The 24786-nt window shown below is 47.3% G+C and overlaps 2 protein-coding genes across 4 annotated transcripts; both read left to right on the plus strand.

The window, feature by feature from the left end:
• Positions 1 to 2215: 2215 nt before the first annotated feature.
• On the plus strand, positions 2216 to 2593 carry LOC136488642 (uncharacterized). Its single transcript, XM_066485500.1, has one exon. It carries the CDS (start codon positions 2216 to 2218, stop codon positions 2591 to 2593), a length of 378 nt encoding a protein of 125 aa, XP_066341597.1.
• A 12565-nt stretch (positions 2594 to 15158) lies between these two features.
• Positions 15159 to 22053, plus strand: LOC136490247 (uncharacterized). 3 transcript variants are annotated; one of them, XR_010767562.1, is made up of 5 exons: positions 15159 to 15473; positions 15579 to 16626; positions 16710 to 16830; positions 17201 to 17354; positions 21671 to 22052. XR_010767562.1 is itself a non-coding variant. In XM_066486730.1 (5 exons), exons 2-5 carry the CDS (start codon positions 16478 to 16480, stop codon positions 21685 to 21687), a joined length of 360 nt encoding a protein of 119 aa, XP_066342827.1. In that variant the 5' UTR covers positions 15159 to 15473; positions 15579 to 16477; the 3' UTR covers positions 21688 to 22053. The 3 variants fall into 3 exon arrangements, 2 of the variants coding, with proteins under 2 accessions (XP_066342827.1, XP_066342826.1); XM_066486730.1 differs by having other exon boundaries at positions 15579 to 16504; positions 16669 to 16830; positions 21671 to 22053; XM_066486729.1 differs by lacking the exon at positions 21671 to 22052 and adding an exon at positions 19383 to 20000 and having other exon boundaries at positions 15579 to 16504; positions 16669 to 16830.
• Positions 22054 to 24786: the final 2733 nt, after the last annotated feature.

The raw sequence follows: 24786 nt of genomic DNA on the forward strand, positions 1-24786 counted from the left end.
ATGACATCGTGGTCAAGTCCAAGCGGGCTGACCACCTCGTAGCCGATCTTGAGCAGACCTTCGCAAAACTCCAGGCAAAAGGCATCAAACTCAATCCCGAGAAGAGCGTTTTTGGGGGTCCCGAGGGGCATGTTGCTTGGTTTCATCGTCTTCGAGCGTGGCATCGAAGCCAACCCAGAGAAGATCTCAGCCATCACGAGGATGGGCCCGATACAGAATGTGAAGGGGGTACAACATGTTACAGGATGCCTCACCACGCCCAGCCGCTTTATCTCGTGCCTCGGCGAATGAGGTCTCCCCCTTTATCGACTTCTAAAGAAGGTCGACCACTTCTAATGGACGTCCGAGGCCCAGGAGGCACTTGACACGGTCAAGCAGCTTTTGACAAAGGCTCCGATCCTGGTTCCACCTACCGATGGGGAACCCCTTCTGCTCTACATTGCGGCCACCACGCAGGTGGTCAGCGCCGCCCTAGTAGTGGAGCGAGAAGAAGAGGGGCACACCCTCAAAGTATAGCGCCCTATGTACTTCATTAGCGAGGTCGTCCTCATCGCCGTCCTCATCGCCAAGAGGAAGTTACACCACTACTTCGAGTCACATCCGGTGACAGTCGTGACATCCTTCCCCCTCGGCGAGGTCGTCCAAAACCAGGATGCCACAGGAAGAATCACGAAGTGGGCACTTGAGCTGATGGGTCAAGGCATTGCGTATGCCTCCCGGACGGCCATCAAATCCTAGGTATTGGCTGATTTCATGGCAGAGTGGACCAAGGTCCAAATGCCACCAGCAGTCATCGACTAAGAGTACTAGACGATGTACTTCGATGGATCGCTGATGAAGAAAGGCGTCAGCATGGCGCTAGTCTTCGTGCCACTCCTCGGGGTACGCATGAGGTACATGGTTAGCCTCCATTTCCCCTCCTCCAACAATGCGGCCGAATATGAGGCGCTCGTCAACGGCCTATGCATCACCATTGAGTTGGGCATCCGATGCCTCGACGTCTGGGGCGACTCCCAGCTGGTCGTCGACCAAGTCAAGAAGGAGTCAAGCTGCCACAATACCAAGATGGCTGCATACTACTGAAAAGTCCGCTAGCTGGAGGACAAGTTCGACAGCCTTGAGCTCAACCACATCCCAAGGCGCTTCAACGAGGCGGTCGACGCACTGGCAAAGGCGGCGTCTGACCAGGAGCTGGTGCCAATGGGTGTCTTTGCTAGCAAAAAAACACAAGCCCTCAGTTTGCTACGAGGGGTCGGAATAAGCCGGTGATGGTCCACCCATTCTAGGCTCAAGGGCTGACCAACCGTCAGCTCTATCTGGTCCTAAAGTCATGGAGCTTAAAGAGGACCCAGTGATAGAGCCCGACCCTTAGGTTGACTAGAGGACATCCTACCTCGACTACCTCCTCTGTGATGCGCTACCGATGGACAAGACGGAGGCTCAATGGCTCGCACATCGCGCCAAGTCCTTTGTTCTTGTGAAGAGCGAACTCTACAAGCGAAGTCACATTGGGATCTTGCAATGCTACATCCCCATCGAACAGGGGAAGCACTTGCTGAGCGATATCCACGGTGGGGTCTGTGGTCACCATGCCATGCCTAGAACCCTGGTTGGAAACGCGTTCCGATAGGGCTTCTACTGGCCTACCGCGGTAGCCGACGCCGAGCAGATCGTACGCACCTGTGAAGGGTGCTAGTACTACGCTCGACAAACCCACCAACCAGCCTAAGCCCTCTAGACAATCCCCATCACTAGGCCATTTGTGGTCTAGGGGCTCGATCTGGTTGGACCTCTCAAAAAAATGCTCAAAGGCTACACCCACTTGCATGTCACCATAGACAAGTTTACAAAGTGGATAGAAGCTCGACCGATCTCCGCGATCAAGTACGAGCAGGCCGTGCTATTCTTCTTCGACATCATCCATTGCTTTGGAGTCCTAAACTCCATCATCACGGACAATGGCACATAGTTCACCTAGAAGAAGTTCCTCTGATTCTGCGATGAATATCACATCCACGTCAGCTGGGCTTCCGTAGCGCACCCCCAAATGAACGGGTAGGTCGAACACGCAAACGACATGGTCCTATAGGGCCTCAAGCCTAGGATCTTCAACCGGTTGAACAAGATCGGTGCTTGATGGGTCGCCGAGCTTCCCACGGTGCTCTAGAGTCTAGGGACGACCCCCAGCCAGGCAACCGGCTACACGCCATTCTTCATGGTCTATGGTTCTGAGGCCATCCACCCAACTAACCTCGACTATGGAGCACCAAGGGTCAGGGCGTACGATGAACAAGGAGCTGAGGCGTCCCTCGAGGACACCATGGACCAGCTAGACGAAGCACGCGACGTTGCCCTCCTCCGCTCGGCCAAGTACCAGCAGGCGTTACGACGATACCACAGCCATCGAGTGCGGGGTCAGGCCTTCAACGTTGGAGACCTGGTTCTCGGCCTCATCCAGAGCAATAAGGACCGCCACAAGCTCTCCCTGCTGTGGGAGGGACCATACGTCATCGCGGAGGTGCTCCGGCCAGGCGTCTACAAGCTAAAGACCATCGACGGTGAGGTCTTCGCCAATGCCTGGAACATCGAGTAGCTACGTCGCTTTTACCATTAATAAACACACACTTTCTCTTATCAGTTTTGTTATCAAACTCCCCGATCTTTTGTGACATTTGACCCCAGCAATGGTAAAAGGGTTGGGCCTCACTCGGGGGTTGATATGAGCACATTTATCCGGCAAACATTCTTTGTGCCTGCCCCTCTTTTCACGTTAAGACCTAGGAGCTAGGTTTGTGGGAACAAGCTCTGAGTATAACTGGTTGGACTACGGGAAACCTACGCCCCAGCGGCTATGGTGTCTTTGCTCACTAGCGTGATCAGAATTGGCTCACCCACACCCCAAGCTTTTATGACCTTAACGACGAAAAGGGTCAGAGTGCGCAAACCTTTTTATTCAAAAAGGAGAAAAGAGCTAAAAAGTTGTTTGCTATAACAAAACCTAAGAGCTTGTCCATTTGTTACAAGTTTCTCCGCCTGGCCTATCTACCTAACTAAATTCTTGCGCGGGATGTTCTCATCCTTTATCTTCGTAGGAAAGTCTTGTCTCAGCAGGTAACATAAGTCGACCGAATGGCTTGGCCCCTACTAAGAAATGGGTAGGGAACAACGGAATTCCCCACACTGATTATGCTGATCCCGTCATGAACGATGGACCTGAATCCTGCTCATATCTGGTAAAGGCTTTCCAAACCCATCGCTCTTACCATCGAGGTAAAACCGGTGCCCAGGTCGATCGAACGGCTCAAGGTCGCTGCCGAGAGACAAGCACCTTTACTTTACGCATTAATTTTGCTACCGAGACTCCGACCCCAGCAATGACAAGGGGTCGGACATCGCTCAGGGGCTGGCGGGAGTGTCTATCTGGTAGACATTTTCTATGCCCGACCCCTCCTTACATTAAAAATTAGAGGCAGGGCGTGCGGACACAAACTCTGAGTAAACTTGGTCGGACCGCTAGGACCCTATGCCCCAGCGGCTATGGTGTTTTCACTCACCAGCATGATCAGAGTCTTTGTCTCTGCGCCCCAAGCTCTAGCCTCCACCTTCTCGGGAAGGGTTTGGAGGGGCCTACCTACGGAATCTCCATCGAGGAGAGACCGACAAGCCACCCAAGTCGATCGAACGGCTCGGGCCTCTACCGAGAGACGGATAGGGAGTAGTGGGATACCCTATGCAGGTTACGCTGGCTTCGTCACGAATGTCGGACCCAGATCCCACATGGACATATCTGGTAAAAGCTCCCCGAACCCATCGCTCGTGCCATCGAGGTAACATTACCGAGCCCCACCTTTTTATTATATGATCATTCATTCATCCATTCTCGTGCATACATTCATACATTTATTCATTCATTCATTCATACATTCATCCCATACATCCGAGCATTGCATATGTGATTGCTGCATCACAACGCTTCGCATCGCATCATGAAGCGGTAGTCGTCTCATTCGATATGAGCGGCGACCGACTGAGGTTCGAAGGCCGGCCCGCGAAGGGCTCGAGGCTGCCTCGCGTCAAACAGAGCCAGGGAAGAAAAACTGAGATGAGCCCCAGTGGCCTTGCTCGACCCCGCTCAGACGCGAACAGGGACATCTCGACCTTTCTCATTCGATTCTAACCTCAAGCCAAGCCCATAGAATCTACATCGAGGAGAAGCCAACGGGCCACCTGAGCCTATCGAACGGCTCGGGCATCTGTCGAGAGGCGGGTTAAGAAGTAGTGGAATGCCACACGAGGGCTCTATTGACCCCGTCAGTGGATGACAGACTCGGATTCCACTCGAACATGCCTGTTAGCGAGCTCACCGAGCGCGACACTCGAGCCATCGAGGCAAGTGTCGTTAGCTCAGCCCCTTTGGTTGTGGAAACCACGGATGGGGCGACAATCACAAAGAGAAGTCGACCCTTGACTAAACCCTTGCTACGCACGGGGGCTCGAGGAAAGATGGACTCACAAGGAGACCGAACACGCGGTCATAGAACAATAGCTCAAATCCTAGGGAGGGGGTACGTGCGAATACAAGAGATGCTTTTTCCTACTAGTGTCGCTATCCTCTCCTCGATCTTCAGTGACATCCGACCCCAACAACGGCAAGAGGTCGGATCTCACTCGAGGGCTGATAAAGGTATAAATACACCTTTTTTGAAATAGTCGTCGCGTTAGACCTCTTCCTCACATTAAGCCAAGTGGCAAGGTTTACGGAAACAAACAACTGAGCATCGCTGGTCGGACTGCAAAAATCCTACGTCTCGGTGGCTACGGTGTCTTTGCTCACCAGCGTGATCAAAGTTTTCCTCTTACACCTCGGGCCCTACGATCTTAACGAACAGAAGGGTCAGAATACATGAGCCCCTTTTTTGCATAGAAAAAGGGAGGAAAACAAGTTCAATCAAACAAAACAAAATGACGAATTTGTTTTTATGATACATAAGGGTTGGCACTTGTTCTTTGATTACAATAATGATCATCCGACCTATTTGACTAACTAGCCCCTCTGGGAGAGAACTATGTCTTCAATTATGTCCGCCAGGTCCCATGAGAGAGGAGCCACCGATGTCTCTATCTCATCTAGCTCATGGGCTTCATAGCCAGGCGCGAAGCCGAGGCTCAATGTCTCCAAGTCGATGCTATTCGCGTACTGAGAATAGGCAATCGCAAAAGCTTGGTTGACCCCGACGTGAAGGGCATTCCTTTTGAGTTGGCACACCCACACCATGATCTCGACGACGTGGGCCACGAGCGAACTGGTCCCCTCCGACCGCACCACCTCCAGGTCATCGTAGACCACTCCAAGGGTGACGCTTAGGATACCGAGCTCATTGCTCTCCGCCTGAAGGTTCCTCCTTGCCTCGATGAGCTCTGCGGCCAGCCCGGCAGAGACGGCCTTAGCCTCCAGCCTCTGGGTTGTCGTGGTTCCAAGCTCAGCCTAGAGGGAGCCGATCTTCTGCTGTGCCTCGTCGCGCTCTCGGATGGCTTGGTCACGCTCCTCGTGGGCCGTGCCACGCTCCGAGCGGAGCCTCCCCGCAGTTTGGGGCAGCTCATCTCACTCCTTACGTAGCCAAGCGACCGCCTCAACATCTAGACTCGCCCTCCGCTCTAGGGTTGTGAGCTTCTTCTTAGCTCCTAGCTTCAGCTCTCGCTCCTTCTCAACCTTGGCCAGAAGGTCGAGGATCCGCTAGCGGGTCTCGGCGTCCCTCTAGAGCAGCTTGTCCTGCTCCCTCCTGACTTTGGTGGCCTCCTCCTCATCTTGTCATGCCCTCACCGACAGGGCCTCGAACGCCCTCTCGACCTCGTCCGCATGCCGACGGGCCTCGGCCTTCTACTGTCGAAGATTGTCCGCCTCCTCGGCAAGGGGAGTCAGCTCGGCCACCCTTTGTTGGGCGACAACGAGCTGGGCGGTCACATCCCCGCGTAGCCACGCCTCTTCGATGAGGCAGTCCTAGTACTCCTTCTACTCATGAAGGAACTGGGATTTCTCCCAGCTGCGAGATTTAAGGGACTAAAAAAGATGATGGTCAGAACACAAAAATACATGAAGAAACTAGAGGGCGAGAGGCAAGATCGAGCGAATATCCGGCTAGTGGGAATGATGACTTTGTGAAAGGCACCCTTGGCAAGGTCTAAGGATTTCAGCACGGCCACAATCCCCTCGTCGAGACTCTCCCGCTCCATGCTCTCCGCTGCATCGTCGAGGGTGAAGAGTGTTGACGTCGGGTCTTGCGGATTCGTCCACCGGAGCAGAGGCTCATCCCACGTGGGCGAGTGGCTGCCCCCCGATGTTAGGGCTAGAGACAATTCCCCGCCGGTCCTCTCTGCCACTGCCACGATGTTCGAGGACCCGTCAGCCATATCCCCCTCCGACCAGCCCATGTCGAGCGCCGTCACTTGGGCCGCCGGTGGTGCGGATCGCGTCGCTACCTCGAGCACCGCCATGGTAGCATTAGGCTATGTCTCGCCTATCACCACCACTGCCACCTCTACCTACGTTGGTGGGGCCTCGACCGACGGCGTCGCGCCCACCTGAAAGGTCCTAATAGCTAGAGGGGGGGTGAATAGCCTAATAAAAATTCTACAACAACACTTAACAAAATAGTTAGATAAAAATGAGGCAAAGCAAGTGTTGCGCTAGCCTACTAAGAATGCAAGCCACCTACCACAATTCTAGCTTAGATAGTATTTATCCATACAATAGCTATAACACAATGCTAACTTAGTGTGCTCTCAAATGCTAACAAAAGAGTCACACTAATCAAACTTACAAGCTCTCACAACTAGCTACACTAAAGAGCTCGTCAACTAGTTTGTGGTAATGTAAAAGTGTGAGCAAGATAGTTATACCACCGTGTTGAGGTGAGCACCAATCAATCACAAGAGAGAATAACGATGAAGACCAATCACCTCGGAATCAATGATGAACACAATGATTTTTTACCGAGGTTCACTTGCTTGCCGGCAAGCTAGTCCTCGTTGTGGCGATTCACTCACTTGGAGGTTCACGCGCTAATTGGCATCACACGCCAAACCCACAATAGGGTGCCACACAACCAACACAAGATGAGGATCACACAAGCCACGAGCAATCCACTAGAGTACCTTTTGGCGCTCTACCGGGGAAAGGTCAAGAACCCCTCATAATCACCACGATCGGAGCCGGAGACAATCACCACCCTCCGCTCAATGATCCTCGCTGCTCCAAGCCATCTAGGTGGCGGCAACCACCAAGAGTAACAAGTGAATTCCACAGCGAAACACGAACACCAAGTGCCTCTAGATGCAATCATAGTGTCGATTGGTGGAGACTCAATGTTCACGATCTAGGCTTCGAACCAAGACTGATTCAGACCCCCGCAACCATTACACCACTGCTCCGTTGGTTATCAACCACGCGAACGCGATTGACCTCGCCAAGAAGGCTTTCCTACAAGCAAATCGAGAACACAAGCAAGAACGGGATAAACGCAATATGAAATTGCAAATAAATATAAGGCTTATGATAACGAGAAGGAGTTCAAGTCTTTATTCAAAAGGACTAATCGCCACAGGCGAATAAGATCAAGAACTGGGGCCCTGGTTCACAGCAAGCGGCCTTGGTGGCGACAGTTGCAGCAAAACGATGTCTGTTTCATGAGGAAATCAAGAACTAAACAAAACCCAAACCCTAAGGAGAGCGATGGCTGCTATTTATAGAGTCTTCGGCGTCACCCCCCTGGACACGCCCCCTAATGGGCCCAAACATGATACACGGTCCAACGAACCAAAAAAACGGTGTCGCAACACCCTGGTAGATTCTGGATGCTGAATTGTTTCGACGATTCCTATTGATTCCGAAGAGCTTTTGATGTGAGACCACTTGGATTGGCTTCATTATCAAATTAGCTTTCCATCCATATGTGGATCATCGAAAACAGAGTCCGGATGCGTCCTGGGTGACCAGTTTAAGGCAGACTGGTCCTGAAATCCGAGATGGACTCTAACTTCAGTTGGACTAGGCCTCCACCATGAGAAAGATGAATTGGACACCCATGCTGGACCTCCTCCTCTCTTTGGCTTGTATGCAATGACATAGTGATGTCCTCATCATCCTCTCTTTCTTGAATTGAAGTCATCCTCGACTGAAGTAGATCATCTCCTCCATTAGATGACAGCAACGATGGCTCCGGAAGAAGACGTTCATCTTGGCGCCCAATCCTTCGCAAAGGCGGCTGCCATGGTGGTCTCCCTGTTGGAAATTCATCCTCCTTCTGCAAAAGGTTAGTACCAACAAGAGGCATAGCACTAGAAGCAAGACCAAGTGGACATATAGCCGATGTACAAGCTAAAGCATATCATGGTTTATCATGATCAGCAAGAACAAATTTAAGAGCAAATAAAACTTCTTTCATGTTACTTGATGGTTCATTTGCTGGTTTGCTAAAGTCTTTATCATGGCCTTTCTTTTTCTTTTCAGCAAGTTCCTTTTCATATTGCACAATTTCAGCAGGAGTTAAAGGAAGTAAAACAATGGTCTTTCCCTTAAACATAAAAGTATATCTATTTTGCCTACCATGATGTAGAATATTATTATCATATTGCCAAGGGCGGCCTAACAATAGTGAATAAGCTTGCATAGGTATGACATCAAAATCAACATAATCATGGTATGATCCAATAGAAAAATGCACACGAGCAGATCGTGTTACCTTTGCCTTACCGCTATTGTTGAACCACTAAACATGGTATGAATGTGGAAGAGCACGTGTAGATAAACCAAGGGTCTTGACAAGCTCAGAACTTACCAAGTTATTGCTGCTCCCTCCATCAATTATAGTACGAACACAGAAATTATTAACAATGAGGAACATTTGAAACAAATTATGACATTGTAGCTTGTCTACTGGCTCAACTTGTGAACTCAAAATGCGCTGAACAAGGATTGATTTGTAGTCTGCAGTGCATGCCACACTATCAATTACCTCATCAGGATCTTCAGCAACATCAGGATCTTGAGCACTATCAGCAAATTTATCTGCATAAAGATCAGTTACAAGTGCAAATTCATTCTCTTCATCACTAGCACTAGCATACCCACCATCATCAGTAGCAATATATGCGCGTTTGCTGGGGCAATCTTTAGCAATATGTCCTATGCCCTTGCAGCGGTGGCAAACAACTTTAGAAGAGCTGCTAGAGGAAGGTGTAGTAGATCCACTGGAAGAAGGTGTGATAGAAGAACTCTTCTTTACAGGCTCTGGTGGTGTCTGCACATTAGAAAATTTACTCACCTCGGTTGGACGTGAAGGAGTGGACGGAGTCGTGGAACGCCTAGGTTGTCATCCCTGTACTTCCCTTTTAGCTTTAAGAGCATAATGATATAATTGGGAAAATCTAGTCTATTCTTTATAATCAAGAACATCCTGTATTTCATGACGCAAACCTCCAAAAAATCTAGAACACTTATCCATTTCATCCTCTTGTATGTTACTACGTGCTAGACCAATTAAAAGCTCCTAATAATATTCCTCAACAGTCTTACTACCTTGATTTAACCGTTGTAGTTTTAATCGCAGATCATGCTGATAGTATGGAGGAACAAATCTCGATTTCATTCGTCGTTTAAGTATAGTCTAGGTTTGAGGTATTTGAGCATTAGCATTAGCATTAGCATTAACATTAACATTATTGCAAATATCATTCCACTAGAAAAGAGCAAAACTAGTAAACTCACTAATAGCAAGTCTAACTCTATATTCTTTAGGTACTTGATGTGAGCTAAATTTTTTATCTACAACCATCTCCCATTCTAAATAAGCTTTAGGATCAGCAGAACCAGAAAAAGGCGGTATCTTAAACTTGGTTTTAGAGAAAGGATCATTATTACCTTGGTTATTACCTCCCATACCGCGTCGGTTAAAGTTCAACCGATTACGGTAACGTGCATCCTCAGCACATCATTGAGCTTCGGCTTCAGCCTCCGCGTCACCATCCTCCTCCTCCTCAGAGAGATCATCATCATCATCTTCAGGACGTGGTTCAGGATGTCGTTGTTCAACATCTTCAATCCTGTTGGCCAAGTTGTTGATTTGTTGAAGGATCTCATTGAACTTGTCATCAAGAACGGCTCGGAGCTCATTCTTAGAAACACAGTCATTGAAATCTGTAGGTGTGTCCCCGTTTCCTTTGTCGTTGCCTCCAGCTTTTCCTGACATGGTTAGTAGAAAGAAGAAGACAACACAAATAGTATTATCCCTACCAACTACTTAGGTTGTGGACAAGGAAAAACAAGGCACTCAACTCTTAAGCGTCTTACCACGGTCTTACCAGTGTTCTTACCAAAGCAATAGACGGTGCAATCGGTCGGTGACCATGATACCGTTGTAGCTTGAGTGTAACAGTTGCAAGGCGAGCCTGTACTTGGTTAGATGAAAGTGGAGCTTGGACAGGCACAATATAGTAGCAAGGAATAGCAATATTCGCAACTGAATAGCAAAGCTGAATAAGTATCCCGAGTACTTGTCTTAGTTGCTGGCCTACTCACGTTCCAAGTACCAGATGTATCAAGTGATGTGAACAGCAGGAATATGATTAGGAACAAGGCAGAAATCAGCACACGCAAACACATCTCAAATGACGCTCTCTATGTGCTCCTCTAGATATTGTTCCTCTTTTGCCCCTCTCTTTTTTCTATTTTGTTGTTGTTGTTGTTTTCTGAGAAATTTCAACTTTTTCTTTTTTTGATATTTTTCCTTCACTTAGGAGCACAAAAGAAGTAACCACAGAAAATATGAGCTTAAACAAGTGAAAAGGCGTGGCCTGTGAAAAATTCAGAAGACGTGCTCAAAATCGACAAAAAGCTTGAGACCACGAAAAGAAGATCTTGTGACCACTTTTTGACCAAAATAAAAATCTCTGACCCCGCAATAGTAGGGGATGGACGAATCCGAAATTTTTTTCTGATCGAATTTGATATATGGAGCGTCGAAATCGGAGTTCGTATGCGAAAACTAGACCAGTTTTAAGATCGGACTCTGGGGACACAAACTCAACAACGCGAAACAGAGACGAAATTGCACAGCACAACGTGGCTATAGGACAGGTAATATGTGGCGGTGTATTTTTTTTTGCTTTTTGTGGACTATAGGTAATGCAAAAATAGTAACAATCTAAAGGGGAAAATGATGAGGACATGACCTCCATACATATGACCATGCTTGGAGAACCATATGGAGACCAAGGATATCAGCGAGGGAGTCCTAACCGAGAAGGAGGCCCGAAGCTCATCCGGTTCGAGTCACCAAGGTGGAGACCCAAATCAAGTTCGAGTCCGTCTCGGGTTCTAGGACCAGTCTTTCTTAAACTGGTCACCCAGGACGCATCCGGACTCCGTTTTCTATGATTCATATATGGATGGAAAGCTAATTTGATAAGGAAGCTAATACAAGTGGTTTCACGTCAAAAGATCTTCAGAATCAACGGAAATCATCGAAACAATTCAGCATCCAGAATCTACCAGGGTGCTGCGACACCGTTTTTTTGGTCCTTTGGACCGTGTATCATGTTTGGGCCCATTAGGGGACGCGTCCAGGGGGGTGACGCCCAAGACTCTATAATTAGCAGCCGTCGCTCTCCTTAGGGTTTGGGTTTTATTTAGTTCTTGATTTCCTCATGAAATAGACATCATTTTGCTGCAACTATCGCCGCCAAGGCCGCTTGCTGTGAACCAGGGCCCCAGTTCTTGATCTTGTTCGCCTGTGGTGATTAGTCCTTTCGAATAAAGACTTGAAGTCCTTATTTTCCATAAGCCTCATATTTATTTGCAATTTCAGATTGCGTTTATCCTATTCTTGCTTGTGTTCTCGATTCGCTTGCAGGAAAGCTTTCTCGGCGAGGTCAATCGCGTTCGCGTGATTGATAACCAACGGAGCTATGGTGTAACGGTTGCGGGGGTCCGAATCAGTCTTGGTTCGAAGCCTAGATCGTGAACGTCGAGTCTCCACCAATCGACACTATCATACCTATCAGAAAATCGGGCCTAGTCTACATCAGAAAACAAAGGTATACCTAACGGGCAACAAGGTCTCTGATACCACTTGATGTAGACTAGGCCCAATCTTCCGAAAGGTATGATAGTGTCGATTGGTGGAGACTCAATGTTCATGATCTAGGCATCGAACCAAGACTGATTCGGACCTCCACAACCGTTACACCACTGCTCCATTGGTTATCAACCACGCGAACACGATTGACCTCGCCGAGAATGCTTTCCAGCAAGCGAATCGAGAACACAAGCAAGAACGGGATAAATGCAATCTAAAATTGCAAATAAATATAAGGCTTATGATAATGAGAAGGAGTTCAAGTCTTTATTCGAAAGGACTAATCACCACAGGCGAACAAGATCAAGAACTAGGCCCCTGGTTCACAGCAAGCGGCCTTGGCGGCGACAGTTGCAGCAAAACGATGTCTGTTTCATGAGGAAATCAAGAACTAAACAAAACCCAAACCCTAAGAAGAGTGACGACTGCTATTTATAGAGTCTTGGGCGTCACCCCCCTGGACACGCCCCCTAATGGGCCCAAACACGATACACGGTCCAACGGACTAAAAAAACGGTGTCGTAGCACCCTGGCAGATTCTGGACGCTGACTTGTTTCGACAATTCATGTTGATTCCGAAGAGCTTTTGACATGAGACCACTTGGATTGGCTTCCTTATCAAATTAGCTTTCCATACATATGTGGATCATCGAAAACAGAGTCCGAATGCGTCTTGGGTGACCAGTTTAAGGCAGACTGATCCTGGAATCCGAGATGGACTCCAACTTCAGTTGGACTAGTCATCCACCATGAGAAAGATGAATTGGACGCCCATGCTGGACCTCCTCCTCTCTTTGGCTTGTATGCAATGACGTAGTGATGTCCTCATCACTTTCAAAAAAAGCTCCGAAGGAGTATTCTACTCCTCCGCAGGCTCGGGGGCTACACCCACCGGGTGCGCTCGCGTGCACCCGCTGGCAAGTCAAAAAAAAACCCCACGCGATTCTACTCGAATCGCCCGGGGGCTCGGGGGCTACTGTCGGGGACTAATACTAGGGTAGCCTAAGAGGAGGAGCTAATGACCATCAATATTGAGTCATCCATGCGATCAAGAGCGTGAATAAACCTCTTGCTAGGCTCCGCCTCGTCCAGCCACCGAGGCCAGGGGCTCTGCCTCGTCTGACCCCCGAGGGTTGGCTCCGCCTCAGTGGATGCTACGACCGCGGGCTCCGCCTCGCCCAACCTCCGAGAGCTGGCTCCGCCTCGCCCGACCCCCGAGGGCTGACCCCGCCTCGCCCGACGTCTGAGGGCTAGCCCCACCTCGCCCGACATCTATGATGGCATTACAACAACGCGCGACTCCTGGGCTGGCCCAGATACCTAACGATAAGCCGAAAGAGCGATTCAGTCTTCGACCGGAGGGCCAGGCCAAGGAGGGGACGACGCTCGCTTCCGACTCCGACCCGCTTTTCCGACCGGGACTACGCCAAACCTCTGCTTACAGCTCTTCTCCGACCGACACGGTCGGAGCCGACTGGGTAAGGACCCAGGAATCAGGCGGGGCAGATAAGGCAAGGCGCTCAAGTCAACCACAATACCGAGGACCGTACCATGCACACCTGCAGGACAGTACCGTTAGGCCATGCTAGAAGGGTGCTTTGCAACCTTCCAGGCATGTCAGAGCCCAAACAGTGTTGTAGGCGTCGATATTTGCCTTACAGTGTTGTGGGCGCCGTCATTTGCCCTCGAGCACGGGTCCTTACGGAAGCTCACGACAACCACTACGGTCCAGAAGGTGTGACCCAAGGTCAAACTTCTGGAGTTGTGCAGGGAGCGGTCACATCTCAGCACAACCTGTCCCCACGACATGTCATTCCAGGGAACTCACATCGCCCACAATGACGGGCGCGTGGTCACTGTGCTGCCTACTCTCTGTATGGCCGCTGATCAGCACGCTGGTTCACCGCGCCTCCCGCCGGGGTGGAGTGAGACGTGACGACCCGCTGATAATGCCGGGGAGTGGCATTGTCAGCGGACAGGCGCCCGGCGTGGCCCTGTCATGGTCAGCAGACAGGCGCCCCGCGTGGCCCTATCATGGTCAGCAGACAGGCGCCCCGCGTGGGGCTGTCCCTGTCACCGCCTGCCATGTCAATGGGGGCCCGCATGGAGGAAAAGGAAGGCCCGTCGACCCTGAAGACTTCCTTGGTCTCTCGTTCTCCTCCTTTCTCCTATTGTAACCCCTGCTCTCCCTTGGCCTATAAAAGAGAAAGCAGGGCATCCCATTAAGAGAGATCGAACAAGTGCACCACACAACATCGGTTCACCGCACCTCATTACGAACAACACACCACCAGAGACTTGGGACCAGTCCCTCTCTCGTCCGTTTGTAACCCCTACTACGAACTTTTCAGTGCTAATAACACGAGCAACAGCCACAAACTGAACGTATGGACATTCTGCCCGAACCAGTATAAACCTTATGTCTTTTTAACACACCATCCAGGCCAGACGCGCAATAATACAAATCTACTCGTTGGTGTTTACTCGAAACTCCGACAGCTCTAAAGTCCGACTGAAAAGCCTGGAAATTGTCAACTCCAAAGTCAGGAATATAAATCTACGTGTGCGGTCCGGAAGAGGCTCGATGTCAGGGCCATACTCAATCAATCTGGAACAAAAGAATTGGGCCCTATTCGCTTGGATGGTTCTGGATGAATCTGAATGAATCTGTGAGAGAAAACAATCCGTAAATAGTGTCAACCATCCAGGAATAGTGGTTCTTCAATGTTCCCGTGAATTGTTTTGAATATGATTAAAAAGTGTAAATGTGTTTCCAAATATTTTAGGTTGCCCATGCAAAAACGTTTAGTAGTTTTTTAAATATTTTATGAAAATGATCAAATCGTTCGCAGTAGCTGTGGACAAAATTCGTAGCACCCGTGAAACACACGGGCACATTTCTAGTAGACTCTAAATTTTATATGACCAAAATTTGGCTTGGCAGCAGTGTCTGCTGCCCTCAAACTCAAAGTTTTATTGGGCCACATTTACGCCGCGGCCCAAAATGGATATGAAGGCCGTTGCTCGTCGACCCTAGCCAAAATTTCCTCCTTTCGCCACGGCGATGGCGGCGGCGGCAGCTGCTTCATCTCCGCAGCTCCGCTCCTCGTTTCCCCTGCGACCTCACTCCTGCCAACCTGAAATCAATTTCTGCGATGTTCTTCCACGCTCCAACACCAATCCCCGCTCCTCCATCTCCACACTCGTCTCCATCAAAATGGAAAAATTTCCACACCGGGTTTCTCTTCTCCTTGAGGCTTAGTTGCCCGGACAAGCTAGGCACGCGTCGTCGGCGTTTCTTGTTGCAAACCACTAACCACCGCTGAAGCCATTGGCGACAAGGTAAGGTGGTTTTCGCCCGCGCGCGAGGCGGCTTCAAGTTTTGACATCTCCTGATTGGTTTTCCCTGCCATTGCGTCGTCGTCTTATCGTTCCTTGCCCCTGCAGCGCGAGCGCCCGCCACCTGTTTGATAGAATGCCTCCAGGGAAAAAGAACAGAAATGGGCCTGTGGCGAGCATCAGTAAAGGCATAGATGCCCTTCCAGATGTCATCCTCGAGCACATCCTTGGTTTTGTGCCCGCGGAGGATGCCGTGCAGACATGTGTGCTCGCTCTGCGCTGGCGCAACCTCTTGAAGTCAGCCACAGCCTTGAGTGTCTCGTGCGTCGGCGACTCCAATGAGGATCCAGCCTTGTTGAAAGAGCGACAAAATCTGTGGACCATCTGCTACGCCTTCGTGGCTTCCTGCCTCTTGAAAAGTGCGAGGTCAGGTTCAGTGTCCTGTATGATGACGACACCTTTTGCCTAATCCGCTGGATCCAGCATGCTGTAAAGTGCCGCGTTCAGATGCTCATTCTTGATAATGTTTACCAAGATGGCATTGATCTAGGCAGCCTGCATCTCGTCTCACAACACTTGACCAAGTTAGAGCTCATTGGGATCACGCTACACAACAGTTTTTGTGACTTCTCAAGTTGTCCAGTACTGGAACATCTCGAGATTGACTACTGCTATTGGTGGACTGTCGAGAAGATTTCATCAGAGTCCCTGAAACACCTGAGCATAAAACGTTGTGAATTAACAAGAGAATTCCACATTCTTATTTCTACCCCGAGTCTTGTTTCACTAAGGCTAGATTGCCATTTGCCCATGGCTCCTGTTCTAGTGAGCATGCCCTTACTTAAAGAGGCTTTTGTTAGAGTTACACATTGGAATGCATACACTGGGGAATGGGGTGATTACTCTGGGGATTGTAGTTTTGAGGATTGTTTAACTCTTGTAAAGGTGTGGTAGGTGATAATGACAATAAGTGTGTGCTTCTGGAAGGTTTATCGAATGCTGAGAACATGGCATTGATACCAGAATCCACAGCGGTATGTTTACATTTCTTTCGTTTAACTCCATTCTTTGGGTTACTTTTGTTGCAGTATATATATCAATTCTGGACATTCATAATAAAGCTCAGCAAATGGATCCTGTAATCATTGTAGTCACAGTGAGTATTATTTTAATTTTTTTGTAACTCCATTGTGTGCAGTTTATTTTTGTCAAGGATCTGAAACAGTGTCCTACATTTAGCAAGTTAAAGACTTTGTTACTTGATGATCGATGGTGTGTGGCACCTGACTTCCCTGCACTAACTTGCATTCTCGAGCACTCACCAGTCCTAGAGAAGCTCACACTTCATCTTTTTTCCAAGGTATATATTCATTCTCTAAACTCCGCCTATGGTGGGGCGCCTATGGTGTCCCCGCATAGCAGGTCCCAAGCTCTAGTAAAGGAGGAGGGTTGTGGTAGGCTTGGCGAGCCAATGTAAAAACTTAGCTACTCTTATGGAGATGAAACCCAAAAGAATCCCGTTGGGGCATAACCCTTGACGTGCCTGAACCGTGACTAGGGGCTCATGTTGGGTTTCAACTCTAGCCTACCCCAACTTGCTTGGGACTAAAAGGCTTTGTTGTTGTTGTTGTTGTTGTATATATTTGTTCTCTAGATGGACAACCTCTGTTTTTTTGAAGTTATTATACATTTGTAGATTATTGCTGGTGAACTGTTTTTGCTTACTACAGGGACCTAAACATAAGGTGGAAATGCTTGGAAGATATCATCCAACTGATGGTTCAGCTGCAGTTTCAGAATGCCTCAAGGTGGTTGAAGTCAAATGCCAAGTGGTTGATGAGAAAGTTCAGGAAGTTCTGAAATTTCTCTGTACATTTAACATATGTAAGTGAACTAATGACATTCTTGATGCTCTCTATATTTCTGAAATTTTTGTTTCACATGTGGGAACAGAAGCAGCGAATAGACTTTGATATGTGTTCAAAAAGCATTGAATGTTTCAAGTGCGAAATGGATTGAGCAATGAAACCTCCACTGCATTTAGTGGTGCTGGTCTGGCATGGGGAACAAAAATAAACTCAGTGCAATTGAAAAGTATTTTCCACAAATTCCTTCACAAAAAATATTTTCCACAAAATTGTGTGGAGGTGTTTAAATTGATTTCCTATTAGTAGAAACACAATATCTTCAGTTCTTGTTACTCCTGAAATTTGTACTTGTTAATAAGTTTGACTGAAAAAATAACACAAATATCTGAATTTAGTTTATCTATGCAATTAATACTATAATATGTTTTTTTAATAGTGTTAATTTTGCTCCCGTAGAGTTGAACACTAACAAGGTACCAAGCCCAAAGGAAAATTCTGAGAATAAGCTAGTTACTAATGAAGTGTGAAGGTCTAAGCAAATTGAACAGAAAAGGTAAATGCAAAGAATGAAGATGACCTTTACTGAAGATCTCCTAGGCTAAAACACCCTATTTATAGTGAAGCGAATCAATGTTTGATCGCTTTACGATTCATCCAACTCAACCACTACACTCCGAATATTCAGTTGCAAGATAGTCATTACATAAAAATTGCACCCTATTACCATTTTGTTACAAGAGACCAATGCCTTAAAAGTTGTGACTTGTGGCTGACAGCCGCGTCCCTATTCAAGCTTCGCTTCCCTTCTTTTCTTGAGACCCTTGCTCAGCCACTCCATGCCAGACCTTCACTTGAACCTTCATTTGAAGCTCCATGCCAGACCTTTTCTCAGAACCTTAGCTAATAACGAGAAGCTTTGCTTAAAGTTGCATGCTCATCAGGGCTTGTTTGGTAGGGATCCAGATTCTCCTAGAAACGTTTAGTAACCAGATTCTCCTAGACCGTTTCTCTATGCAGATAGCAATCGTTTGGGTTTGGCTGCCAGTTGTTCAAGATCCAGATTTTCCTTGAAAACATATATGAACTGGAATCAGTGAGAAACACCTTTTTGGGTGAAAATGGGAAATGTTTCAAGGTGGGTGAAACTTTTCTCTTTTTATTCACCATTTGGTAGAGATTTAGGAGAATCCAACCAGAATTAGAAATGTTTAACCCATCCAAATGGGATCTACATCTCTGTTGGAACCTGTGTCACTCTATGCGTGACCTTCACTTGGAAAATTAGTCAGAACTTTGGCTCGAGCTTAGCACTAGATATTCTTTGGAAGCCTTGCTTGAGACCTCTTTTTGGAACCTTTGCCCAGTAGAACTTGCGCTTGCAATCTTCGAATCAATCATGACCTCACAAAACTGGCCAATAGATTGGCTAACCGGATGCAACAGATGGTCTTCCCATAATTGAGTGTATTTATCAAGAGCAATTTTGTCTTAGATAATTTCATTCTTGTGCAACAAAAAGATTGTTTTCACCATCAAAAGGAACTCTGTGTTCTCCTTAAGTTGGACATTCACAAAATCCTTCGAGTTGGTTTCCTGGTTGGCTGGTCCTTTCTATTACCGGACATGAAAAAATTGGGGTTTGGAGATATGGTGTGATCTGTTCATCTTCAACTCAGATCTTGCTAAATGGTATCCCTAGTGAAGTTATTAGACATCGGCGAGGGCTAAGGCAATGTGACCCTCCGTCCTCTTCATATTGGTTATGGATATTTTTGGTCACATGGTGTCCAGGGCCTCTGAGGAGGTGTTGCTGTAACCTCTCTTCTCTAGGAATATTCAACATCCGATCTCTACGGATATTGTGGTCATCTTCGTCCGGTCAGTAGCTAATGACATTGATATTGTGCTTGATATCTTAAGCGGTTTGGAGATGCTTCAAGTCTCAAAACTAATGTTTAGAAGAACAATGTGTATCCTATCCAGTGTACATAGGAAGTATGATTCAAGATTGTTTACCTTGTAGCCTGCATGATTTTCCTTGCAGGTATCTTGGGATACCCATGTCATTACAGAAATTGGCAAACTCTCAAATCCAACCTATCATCAACTGCATTGTGGACCATTTACCTGGCTGAAAAGGCTGATTTGATGACAAGAGGTGGCCATAAAGAGGGAAAAACATGAGCTGGAAGGAAACAATTATAACTGTGTTCTCTGCAATAGCAATGCGGAAGAAACTGCTTTTCACTTGTTCTTCAGCTGCACCTTCAGCCGAGCTCGTTGGCAGCACCTGGGCATCCAATGGAATTTTGCAAGTGATTTCTTCCAGATGTTGATACAAGCCAAGCAACAATTTCCGAATCCTTACTTTATGGAGATCTTCACCATTGCGGCTTGGCAGATTTGGAAACAAAGAAATAACTTCATCTTTGATAGGGGTCATCCTTCCTTAGATTCTTGGAAGTTCAGCTTTAGTGAGGAAGCTCGACTTCAGGCCCATAGGATCTGTGATCCTAAGCGTCCTGCTTTCTTATCCTGTATAGATTCCCTAGCCTAGTTTCCTTGCCTCTCTTAGGCTTCTAGTTTCTGCTGTTCGTTGTTTGCTTGTACAGCTTTGTGTGCCTTGTACAGCTTCTTTTATTTTATTAATATGAAAGCTTACAGTGGTGGCTTCCCCCGCTGTACTATTTAAAAAAAAAAAAGAAAAGACAAGAGCTGGCCAGGAAGATCAGGTTCAATATGGCCTAACGTCTATGCTTATCTAAGTCACCATGACCATTGACTTGTTACCATGTGCCATCAAGGGTGTAGATAAAATATGAAGTTTCCTTTGGAAAGGAAGGACTGCATGGGTGTCCATTGTGTTATTGCTTGTGACAAGGTCCAGCAACCTTGTGAGCTTGGTGGTGTATGCATTTCTTATCTTAAAACCTTTGTTTGGGTTCTCAAGTTGCAGTGGCTGTCGCTCCAACAAAACTGAGCCTAATAGGCCCTAGTCGACATTCTTAGTCCAAGTGCATAAATGTGTCCCCAGGTCTTGGTGTTTTCTACGGCGGTTAAGACCGAGATTGGCAGTGGAGGAGGGATAGGTGGCTTCATGGGTAGCAATTAGTTGATCTGGCACCTCAATTGGTAGATGATGTTCCCACAAGAAAACCTAATTATCATACAAGCTTGAAGCACTAACCAGTCTCAACTGGATCAGAGATATTCAATGGGCACTTTCTGTTGGAGTTCTTGTTGAATAGTTGGACTTATGGGACATCTTTTGAGACATTGTATTGCAGCCAGTTGTTGATGACACACTGATGGAGGCTTACCCCCTCGGGACAATATTCAGCAAAATCATCATATGAGGGATTCTTTCAAGGTTCCATCCAATTTCGGTCATGTGAACACATCTTGAAGCCCTGGGTGCAAGGAAAGTGGCGGTTCATTGTTTGGTTTGTGGTGCACAAGTGCTGGACCGCTGATCAGCTTGCTCCATGAGGCTTACCACATCTAGAGTTATCCCCTATGTGATGAGGCTGAGGAGTCTGCATTGATCATTTGCTCACCGCGTATTTGCATTCTTGTCGAGTCTTCTTCAGTTGTGCTTCAAGCTCTTTGACTTTCAATCGAGGAAGTGTCCTTGATGATTGGTGGAGCAGGGTTAACGGTGTTGTTGCTGGCCCGAACGCCTGGTACTTCAAGGACTCAATTCCCTCATCATTCTTGGTTCATGGACCCTTTAGAAGAACTGGAACCGTTTTATCTTCAATGGTGATCACACAAATATGGCTCATGCCTTGATAGTAGCTGAAGAGGAGGCGCAGGTTTGAGAGATGGCTGGGGCTCAAGGGATTTCCCTTAACTATCCTAGTTCCTGAGGTTTAGCTCTAGTATGTTGATTGTATTTTGTTTTTCTCCATGGGCGTGAATATAATCTAAGAACCCATGGTGTGTTGCCTCGCAATCCTCGTCACATTTGCTGCCCTTATGTGGACCAAGGTTCATAATATGTTGTCATTTGGTTGTCCAGTTTGTTTTGGTTCTCCATACCCACTAGTTGGCTTCCATGCAAACTGAGACATTAATATATTGCTTGTTTTGAACATGAAACTCTTAGTCCTTGAGAGGATCTGGGTACTTGATTCTTGTCAGGCAGGAATAGAGCCAGACATAACAAATATGAAAAGAGCCAGACATAACAACTATGAAACCTATTTGTACATTTTTCTATATGCTAAGTGTAATCCAGCATTTGAAGTCTCTTTGTTTAGTAATTAAGCATCTTATTTTCTAAACATAAAATCTGTCTCTGAACCATTGTTTCTTTTCACTATTGTACAGGTTTCATTTTCAAGTAGGTGGGGGAAAATTTTGCTTTTGAAGCAAGGTTATCAAGCCGTCCGACTAATCGCGATTAGTCAGGCTGATCGGTGCCATGGCGATCAGCTATGCGCTACGATTAGTCATGATTAGTCGCGATTAATCGTGATTAGTCAGGCTGATCGTTGCCATGGCGACTAGGATCGATTAAATGATTTGAAAACATTGTTTTGAAGGAATTACCATCTTGACAGTTTGGAAATGTAAGGCTAAAGTCGGCTAAAATATTTGACAAGGTTTTAGTCAATTGTCTCTGGATGATCTAAGTCAAGTAGGGTCGGTGAATAGACATGCAATATCGTTTGTTCTACTTGGACCTGGTGTATTTTGCTATGTTACTTATGTTGTGTCACTTATGTTCCTGTTATATGGGTTTACTGAGCTACATTCAACGAGTGATATCGTTTCAGCATATCTTTTTAATAACCGAAAGGTTTGTATTCTTTGGACCCTAAAAAATAATGTGTGTCCACAATTTAAGATAAAAAATGTGTAGTCTTTGACCAACAATTAGTATCATGTAATGATTTTTTTACCGAAAATAATATGATTGAATTGGCATTCAGTTTTTCCCCCTGTGGCCATGACTTTTTAGCTGCAGAAATTGTAGTATATTAGGTATTAAGAGTCATAGGCTAGTTTTGAATACCGAACCATGTCATATGCTACGCCTTATATTCTGGAACAGTGAGTTATGGTTGTGGAGACGTTGGAGGTTGGGGCAGTTTAGTGTGTGTGCTGCACAGGTTGCTAATTGTTTTCTTTCTTTTGTGTTTTTTTTAACCCTAGTGATAGAGGATGGGTTAGTGGAATGGTGGCTATCAGGTGTCGGAAGCTGGTCACATAGCGAGGAGAAGGGCTTTCAGACTCGTTGGTAATGCTTATGGTGGAAGTTTTGGCCGGTACTAGAAGGTCACAGTGGCTAGAGGGGGGTAAATAGCCTATTAAAAATTTCTACAACAACACTTAACAAATCGGTTAGACAATTATGAGGCGAAGCAAGTGTTGCGCTAGTCTAACAAAAATGCAAGCCACCTACCACAATTCTAGTGTATATAGTTTCTATCCACACAATAGCTATGTCACTACGCTAAGTTAGTGTGTTCTCAAAGGCTAGCTAAATAACCACACTAACCAAACTAACAAGCTCTCACAACTAGCTACACTAAAGAGCTTGACAACTAGTTTGCGGTAATGTAAAGAGAGTGAGCAAGATGGTTATACCGCCGTGTCGAGGAAAGAGCCAATCAATCACAAGAATGAATACCAATGAAGACCAATCACCTCGGAATCAAATGATGACACAATGATTTTTTACCGAGGTTCACTTGCTTGCCAGCAAGCTAGTCCTCGTTGTGGCGATTCACTCACTTGGAGGTTCACGCGCTAATTTGCATCACACGCCAAACCCTCGATAGGGTGCCGCACGACCAACACAAGATGAGGATCACACAAGCCACGAGCAATCCACTAGAGTACATTTTGGCTCTCCGCCGGGGAAAGATCAAGAACCCCTCACAATCACCACGATCGGAGCCGGAGACAATCACCAACCTCCGCTCGACGATCCTCATTGCTCCAAGCCGTCTAGGTGGTGGCAACCACCAAGAGTAACAAGCGAATCCCGCAGCGAAACACGAACATCAAGTGGTTCTAGATGCAAACACTCAAGCAATGCACTTGGATTCTCTCACAATCTCACAAAGAAGATGAATTTATGATGGAGATGAGTGGAAGGGCTTTGGCTAAGCTCACAAGGTTGCTATGTCAATGCAAATGGCCAAGAAAGTGAGCTTAAATCGGCCATGGGACTTAAATGGAAGCCCCCACGAAATAGAGCCGTTGTGCCATTTCACTGGACACAACACGGGGTGACCGGACGCTCCAGTCATATCGACCGGACGCAGGACCCCAGCGTCCGGTCGTGCGATGCACGCCACATGTCCCCTCTCTTCAAATACTGAGCGTCCGATCCCAACGGTCAAGTGATGACTGGACGCGCTGTTGCGAAGTGACCGGACGCTGGACCTCAGCGTCCGGTCGTTTCCAGTAAGCATCTAGAAACGAGAAATCATATCGACCGGACGTAGGACCCCAGCGTCCGCTCGACCGGACTCACCCAGCGTCCGGTCACTCGGCGTCTCCTTTGTGCGCTGCCACGTCAGCAGGACCAGACGCACCCCTTCAGCGTCCGGTCACCAAGTGACCCAGCGTCCGATCGCGGACCGACGCCAGCGTCTTCACGCATCCACTGACCGGACGCGCCGGTCCTACCGAGACCAGCGTCCGGTCACTTACAGTGACCTCCGTCTTTTTTGTATAGAGCGCCGGTGGCACCATCAGACTGTCCACACTCTACGGACGGACACTCCACCGGTGAAGTTTCTTACCCTTGCTCAAATGTGCCAACCACCTATCACCTTGTGCACATGTGTGTTAGCATATTTTTCACAAATATTTTCAAGGGTGTTAGCACTCCACTAGATCATAAATGCATATGCAAGGAGTTAAAGCATCTAGTGGCACTTTGATAACCGTATTTGGATACGAGTTTCACCCCTCTTAATAGTACGGCTATTGATCCTAAATGTGATCACACTCACTAAGTGTCTCGATCACCAAAACAAAATGGCTCCTACCATTTATACCTTTGCCTTGAGCCTTTTGTTTTTCTCTTTCTTCTTTTTAAGTCCAAGCATTTGAACATCACCATGACATCGTCATCATCATGTCATGATCTTCATTTGCTTCACCACTTGGAATGTGCTACCTATCTCATGATCACTTGATAAACTAGGTTAGCACTTACTCCCTCTGTCCCGTTTTCTTTGTCGTTGTAGCCTTGAACGAGGTGCATCAAACGTTGTTTGAACCTGGGCGTCATTGTGTCCGGATGCATGGACTACCCTGTGAACCTGGACGCTTAAATGCTGTGCCAAAACGACAAACATTGCGGGACTGAGGGAGTAGAGTTTTATCAATTTACCAAAACCAAACTAGAGCTTTCAGGTACCCAACAACACGGGTGGTGTTCAAGAGCAAGGCACAACCGGTGCCCAGTCACTGTCAAGAATTAC

Source organism: Miscanthus floridulus, chromosome 10, assembly GCF_019320115.1.
Source record: "Miscanthus floridulus cultivar M001 chromosome 10, ASM1932011v1, whole genome shotgun sequence".
NCBI classification, from domain to species: Eukaryota; Viridiplantae; Streptophyta; class Magnoliopsida; order Poales; family Poaceae; genus Miscanthus; species Miscanthus floridulus.

Excerpts from the sequence above, each read along its gene's own strand:
- LOC136488642 (XM_066485500.1), top strand. The coding sequence starts at position 2,216 with ATGGTCTATGGTTCTGAGGCCATCCACCCAACTAACCTCGACTATGGA.
- LOC136490247 (XM_066486729.1), top strand. The coding sequence starts at position 16,478 with ATGGCATTGATACCAGAATCCACAGCG. Across the intron at positions 16,505-16,668 it reads TGATACCAGAATCCACAGCG|TTTATTTTTGTCAAGGATCT; the intron begins GTATGTTTACAT and ends CATTGTGTGCAG. Across the intron at positions 16,831-17,200 it reads CACTTCATCTTTTTTCCAAG|GGACCTAAACATAAGGTGGA; the intron begins GTATATATTCAT and ends TGCTTACTACAG.